Consider the following 7,500-nt stretch of genomic DNA (forward strand, 5'->3'; position numbering starts at 1 on the left):
CACACACACACAAAAAGAATGAGCAGAAATGAAAATCAAACACGCCCAACAGAGTTCAGAGAAAATCATTTTGACTGGAAACATACATGGAGACATGTACTAGAGTGCATAAAAGAAGCAAAATTGAACAAAGCGATTAACTAAATCAAATTCTGATTTTAAATAAATCAGAATTAATTCATTTATCAGTTGAATCTCATTAGATCTGGAAAAGACAGAGCCCGTTGTGTCACTTCAAAGAAGACAGAGTGCTGTCAGAAGGGTTTTTTTTACATATGCAAACTCATAAATGACTGTTCATTATGTTTTTTAATCAGAATAGGGGCAATATTTGTTTTCCTATTGTATCTGCTTCAGGCTAAAAAAATGATTACTCACAACTGTTACACAACATTTAACGATGACCAGACTGAAATGCAGACGATCAGAAATGATGCATGAGAGTCTGGAGCACAGCCGGATGGTTGGTCACACCGTGGTGGGACTTAACGAAGACAAATCTTTATTCCTCAGCTAATAGATGTGAATACCTCTGAGATTTCATTGAGATTCAATAGAATTTCCACCATATACAGTAAACAAACCTTATATTAACTCTTCACCTCTTCTTGTTTTGCTTATAAATACTTTTCAAAGTGTGTGTTTTGTTGGACACTACCGTGTAAATGTTTGTATATTTTCCCACTGTTTTGAATATGTGTGTCTGTGTGAATGGACTGTATCTTTGCATGTTGTGTATGTGTCTTAAGAAGGCACGCATGCGGTGACTGTCAAGGTGAACTGGCTTTAGCCGACAGAATGGGGCCAAATCTGCTTGTGCGTTTGTGTGCGTTTGTCCATGTGTATTTTGAGTATTTTTTACGAGTTTACGTGCACCTATACCAGCCGTTTTATTGTCGAGGGCAATGGCCCTGAGAGGGAGAGACAGACTGAAAAAAAAAATGAAGTGCGTGTGTTTGTTTGTGTGGAGAGATGTTTCTTTTTTTCATTTACCAATCCATGATCCAAAGCCCAACAACCTCTTTGCTGATTGATGACAACACCAGACTTAATAATGAAGGCAAGGGAGTGACATCATCACTTGTCTGGGCTTTTACATTCCTCTTTCCACACACACGCACACACACACACACACACACACACACACACACACACACACACACACACACACACACACACACACAGACACACACACACACACAGACACACACACACACACACACGTAGTGATGTTCTGCCTCTCTTGGAGCTCATTGTGAAGTGTTATAATGTGTGTCAGTGTTAATTTAGAAAGCTGCACTTTCAAAGTCAAGGATGTGTGTATCCATGTGTGTGTGTGCTTGCAATGGTTCTTTTGGCTGCTGAGACCCAACATTTGATTTGCTAAAAGGAGCTGGACACTTCTATTAATCAATATTTGCTGACTGACTGGGTGTCTCTCTGGTTGATTGACTGGCTGTGCAGTTACTTGACTGACTGATTGGCTAACTAACTGACGGACTCTCTGGCAGTCTGAATGACCACTGTTCAACTGGTTGGCTGCATCTCTAAGTGAACACCATTTATAACATGACCGAAAGAGAAAGAGCACAGAAGAACAACAGCAGATGTAAAGCTCAAGGAAGGCATTGGGGCCTCTCTGAGAATGCGCTGATGTTTTCATTTTAACAAAAATGTGTGAAAAAAGGCGTATTTAATTGAGTGATGTGATCAGTGAGCAGTCCTTGACGCCGTTTTAAAATCTAGAGTTGGATCACTTTCTGTAGTGTCTGTAGACAATTGCTGTGGGTGAGAAGAGGGGAGGTTGGAGGCGTGGGAGTGGATCGGGGTTGAGAGATGAGGTTGACTTGATAATGAAGAGGTTAAGGATACCATGGAGAGAGAGGGTGGGAGGTCAGAGAGCGGGAGAAAGGGAGGGAAAGACAGAAGCAGAGAGAGAGAAAAAGGGAGGTCACATGAGAGGTTGAAGAGGTGGGGGATATTTAGCCATCGGGTCAGAATAGTATTGTATTAAAGGCTCTTTGGGAGTATCTAGGTTATACGGAGGTAATGTATGTGACATCCCTGCTTTCCATTTTCTACCCATTTCCTATACTTTTTCCCCCCCTCTCAGCTCAGTCTTGTATGTTTTATTTTAAACCTTCTCTTCAGTTCTCCATTCTCCTTAATCCTGTTTCATGTTTTTAGCATCACTTTGTGAGGATTTCAACACACATGTTTATCCTCAAATCCAAACAAAGAATAAGGGGAATAAAGAGATAGAAGAAATGATAGAGGCCAATAAATGACGACAGGAGATTGAAAGAAGCATGCAGAACATGAGTCACGAGGACTTCCCTCATCACCTACTATCCCATCACCACCACAACCACCCAAACCCCTTCTCCCATATCTCCATAAAGGCCGATTAAATGAATAGACACACAGCAAACCCCCTCCCTCTCCCGTCCCCAGTTTTTACAGCTCAATCATACTGCTTTACTGCCGACACATAGACCGCTTATCCTGAGTGTCAAAATTGAAAAGGGAACGGAAGAAAGACTGTAAGAAAAGGAAGAGCAAGTAAGAGGAGATAGGGAAGCCAGAGAATAGTGGAAGGGAAGTGGGGGCGGCCCAAGAGCAATTTCTTCCTTGAATAAAGAAAGAATGGGGGAGGGGGTTGTAAAGAAACACTAATGGCAAGGCCTCTGGTTCTGGTAAAATAGACTGTATTATAGGTTCTGGCTCTCGTACGTTGATTCATTCATTTGTTCATTCCTTGCTCTTTCGTCAAGTCAAGTATTCGCCTGTCTGTCTTTCTCTTTTGTGTTCATGAGTCTAGATAAGAGCTGCTGGCATGACTGCCCGGTAGTCATTTAGTTAAAGAGAGAGAGAAAGAGAGAGAGAGAGAGAGAACTGAAAAGAGGATGAAAAGACTAATTCTACAGACAGATAAATGGCTCATTTTGAAAAGCCTTTCTTTCTTTTAATTCACTCTCTTATTTGCTCCTGTTTAAATATTTGCCTCCTCCTCTCACCTGACCGCTCATTGTTCCTCCTTCAACACACACACAATAGTATGACATGCGGCCTAATATGTAACTGGAGTTGTGGCTATGAGAGCTATTGAAATAAGATCTTCTCTTCACTAATCCATATTATTGGACGCCAAAGCCTTTTACATCCTCAGAATAATAACTCCTACAATTTCCCACATGCCCACAGTTTCCTGAGAGTGACAGTATACTGCTCATAAACTTGTCTTCTAAATGTGTGAATATGTCTGGGGCCACTCGTTGCTCAGTTTGAATCAGCAAAAAGACTCGTCCATGTTTGTGTTTGAATGCATTTCATCTCTGTCTTTGACACACACATATGCATGTGTGAGGTGCAAATGTGTGATGGTGTCCCATGCCTTGTGGGATAACAAGAGACACACACTGGGTCTGAAACCTCATTTTCCTCTCCTAATGACATATCAAATGTTTGCATATAGGCCATATCAATATGGAAATGAGCGTGCACACACACACACACACACACACACACACACACACACACACACACACACACACACAGGCATACACACAGTTTTAGAATCAAAGAACCAATCAAAGAGATATGTGTGTATATGTGTGTGTGTTGTCACAACTCTCTAAGGTTTGGCAAGTCTGTGTGTCAAACATGACTAGCAACACACACAGACACAGACACACACACACACACACACACACACACACACACACACACACACACACACACGCACACTCACACACGCAAACTCACACACACAGGGACACACACGTGTACCCTAGCCTTGTTATCCGGGGGCCTGTCTTGCGGGCAGCCTCTCTAACGCTGAGTGATGTTTAAATTAGTTTACAATTTAGCCTCCTCGCTATCCGCAGACGGCTCTTAACTCAGTGTGTGTATGCGATGTGTTTTTGTGTGTGTGTTTGTGCGTGTGTGAGCGTAACAAATTGTTGCCAGTACGGCAGACATCTAATGACTTCAAATTAGCTGCCTGGCGCTCGGCTTGACACGTTGTTACCACTGTTAGCAGCCTGTGTGTGCGTGTATTTGCGCATGCACGTGTGTGTGTGTGCGTCTATGCAGCGCTGAGCAGCCATATCATGAAGCATAAATTGGCTTCACCTCTCCTCTCTGCCTCTGTCTTTTTTCTCTTTGTTTCTCTGTCTCTCTCCATCAATTTGATTAAAAAAATTACTGTACCATGGCGAGCACAGACGTGTGTGTGTGTGTTCATATGTACACCCTGTATGAAGTAAAACTCACACACACACTTGACAAGATGTGAAAAAAGACGGCTACAAAAAGGTTAACAGGTCTATTCTATTCTATTCAAGATTTAAGTCATTGTAGATTCTTTATTGTTTGCCGTGTGTGTGTGTGTGTGTGTGTGTGTGTGTGTGTATGTGTATGTGTTTGTGTAAGAGTCAGATAAAGAAGGTTGAGGAGGCATATTTCTTTCTGACAATCCTTTCCACCCTGAGTGAACAGTAGATCACTTTCTGTGTGTATGTATGTATGTAGGTGTGTGTGTGTGTGTGTGTGTGTGTGTGTGTGTGTGTGTGTGTGTGTGTGTGTGTGTGTGTGTGACAGAGTATTAGATCAGTGTTCAGTGTTGTAAACAATGAGGATTTCATAAGGTGCTCACATCACACACACACACACACACACACACACACACACACACATTACACACTTGGAAGATGAAGAGTTCTATCTTTCTCTGTGAGCAGTGGATTGCCTTTCTCGTTCATCTAATCACGCCATCTTCTCTCCTCCGCCAAGCAATCGTTGCGCTTCGCTCCCTCTACACACACACCCCCACACACACAATCACGCAAACGCATGCACACACGCACACGCACAGCCTAGCACATAACCTGGCTAACTCGGTGCATTCATTTGAAAAAGTAGTTAGCAATGGAAACGGAAAGTCCAATGCAAAACGAGATGTTTAATAAACATCACGTGTACATTAGCGTGTATATCTGTGAGTTATTGTTGTCTATATATGTTGTATATACAATGGGTGCATCCCAGAGGAATGGGGAGAGAGACAGAGATCGTAGGGAAGAGATATAAATGGATTTAAAGGGAAAACACAAAAGAGTAAAACGCAGGACAGGGAGATTACAGGAAAGGGGATCGTATTGGAATGAGGTTATATGTTATTTAGAAAGAAAAAATAAATATTCAAAGGGCTATACTTGGCATGCGGATCAATATATATGTCTGCTTACTGTCCATATAGCAGCACATAGATCAATACACTAACAAGAAGCAATGTATATTCCCATCCTTCTCTCTCTCACTTCATCTCTTTTTTCTCTTTCAACTCTGTTGTTTTCACATTTATTGATAATACATAATATATATCATTTGGAGACCCTGTTATCCAACGCTATTGACTTTATTATTATAGATTTACGCAGCATGACTGAATGGTATTTATGCTTCTAATCTGGTGCTTCCCCCTATATTCTCACAACCCTCTATACTGTTTGAGCAGTGGCAACAGGGGGTCACTCTACTCTATAACCATATTTCCAGTCGACAATGGGACTAATCTTTGTGCTAATCTGTGTTAATCTGAGACACTCCTCTTCCCTCCTCTCTGCTGTCACAGCAGGCTCGCTCACTAAAACCAAAACCAGATTATAGTTTTAATCTGGGTCTTGCTCCCTTGTCTCTCTCTATAGTTAAGATTCCGCGGCCTGAAGCATTCGCCATCATCAGCTTTGCTCTTTTTCCTTCCTATATTTTCGTATTTACTCCTTTTACGGCTCATTTGTGTATCCTGCCATTATTTAGATTTTCTTGTAGTCCAGATCCAATGGTTTATATAAATACCATTAGTTTAAACATCTTAGATTAGAGTCTTCTGCTACTTACTTCAGTATACTTGTGTATATGTGACAACTATGTGCTTTTGGCAAAGGCTTACTGTAAAGATCAAACAACTATTCACTCATTCATCATTAGAATATGACATTTCTATTGCTCTTCATTTTGTCCAATCCTTCTAATCTAACACCTTTCACCTGCTGTGTAAAAACTCTCTACAAAGTAGTTTTAAATTATATAATAAGATTGTTGCCACATAAACATACATTAATGCTAATTGCTTCAAACAACAACCATCTCAAAGAATATTCTGTGTCCAAGTACACATTGTGTCTAATATACAACAAAATTAACCTCCAAAATAAAAAATAATAAAACCTTCTTCTTTATGTCAGTTCTAAGTTCTAACGGTCACAGGTCAACTCATATTATCCTAGTTGTGTATTTGCGTGACATTTTCTATCATATCCAGTACATAAATAGTTCACACGAGGCTAGGTTACAAAGAGCTTTATATATGGTACTAACACACCAACACTCACACACACATACACATGTCAAATGTAAGGGGATTGGACTGTTTGGTTCAAAAGGTCTACGTTTCTGTGCGTGTATGAAGGTGTGATACCAGTGAGAGCATTTGGTTAGCCAGGTGGAGGAGTCAACAGTTCAGACTGTCTGAGTGCAAGGATTAGGGTGAAAGGTCACACTTTAGCACCAGGCGTACTTGTGTGTATGTGCATGTACCTGAACTGCATCTGGAGCAGCTAAGTCTAACCTTGTACCATGCCAATTCACACCGCATGTATGCTGTCCTGTATATGTGTGTGTGGGTGTGTATATGAAATCTCCTATACTCTGGAATTGGAAAAAAATGTATGGACAGATGTGCGTGTGTGTGTGTGTGTGTGTGTGTGTGTTTGTGTGTGTGTGTGCGTGTGTGATTCTGTCACAACATGGAGTCAGGTTAAGTTCTGTGTGAAAGTCAGAGTTCAGAAGTTGTTTTTTTTCCCTACCAGGGATATGTTTGGCCCAGCCGATGTTGACCACGAGCTCTCTGTCCGCCAGGTCACACAGCGTAGTCAAGGCCTTGATGTCGCTGTCTGGTACTGTCGGGTCAGGCATGGCGTAAATCTTCTCTGGCTCGGCCACCAGCAGGTGAGAGACAATTTTGTTATCTGCAAGGCAGCCAAAGCCATCTAACATGATCACCAGACAAGGAGAAAGACAGAGAGACAGAGAGATGGTGATTTTTTTGCAGTAGTAGGCTGTTCCACACATATCCAGTGAAAACATGTAAAAGGTCATATGTAAAGTCCCTTATAACATGGCTCGCCAGATAACACATGTCTAAAGGTAGTTCCACATGTAGCAAAACTATTTTAGCTGACATAAGTATAAGACTAGGATAAAAAAACGGAGACATGTTGCATTAAACCAACATACTGTAAATACATTTCAGTATTTTCCATAGTATACAGCACACATATCATAATGTTAGATATCACACAGATAGCATTTTATACATTAGTACATATAGACACACACACACACACACACACTATATATATATATATATATATATATATATATATATATATATATATATATATATATATATATATATATATATACTTACAGACATAA

The 7,500-nt window shown here is 40.8% G+C and overlaps 1 protein-coding gene across 1 annotated transcript in view; it reads right to left on the reverse strand.

The window, feature by feature from the left end:
• esrrga (estrogen-related receptor gamma a) overlaps positions 1-7,500 on the reverse strand; it is a 74,162-nt gene that overhangs the window by 24,133 nt on the left and 42,529 nt on the right. Inside the window, exon 6 of the mRNA XM_068594045.1 lies at positions 6,870-7,052. Within this exon, the coding sequence (XP_068450146.1) occupies positions 6,870-7,052 (183 nt within the window). The remainder of the gene's footprint in view (positions 1-6,869; positions 7,053-7,500) is intronic.

This window comes from Clinocottus analis, unplaced genomic scaffold (genome assembly GCF_023055335.1).
Source record: "Clinocottus analis isolate CAN_PGR_092001 unplaced genomic scaffold, fCliAna1.0.p SCAF_1, whole genome shotgun sequence".
NCBI classification, from domain to species: Eukaryota; Metazoa; Chordata; class Actinopteri; order Perciformes; family Cottidae; genus Clinocottus; species Clinocottus analis.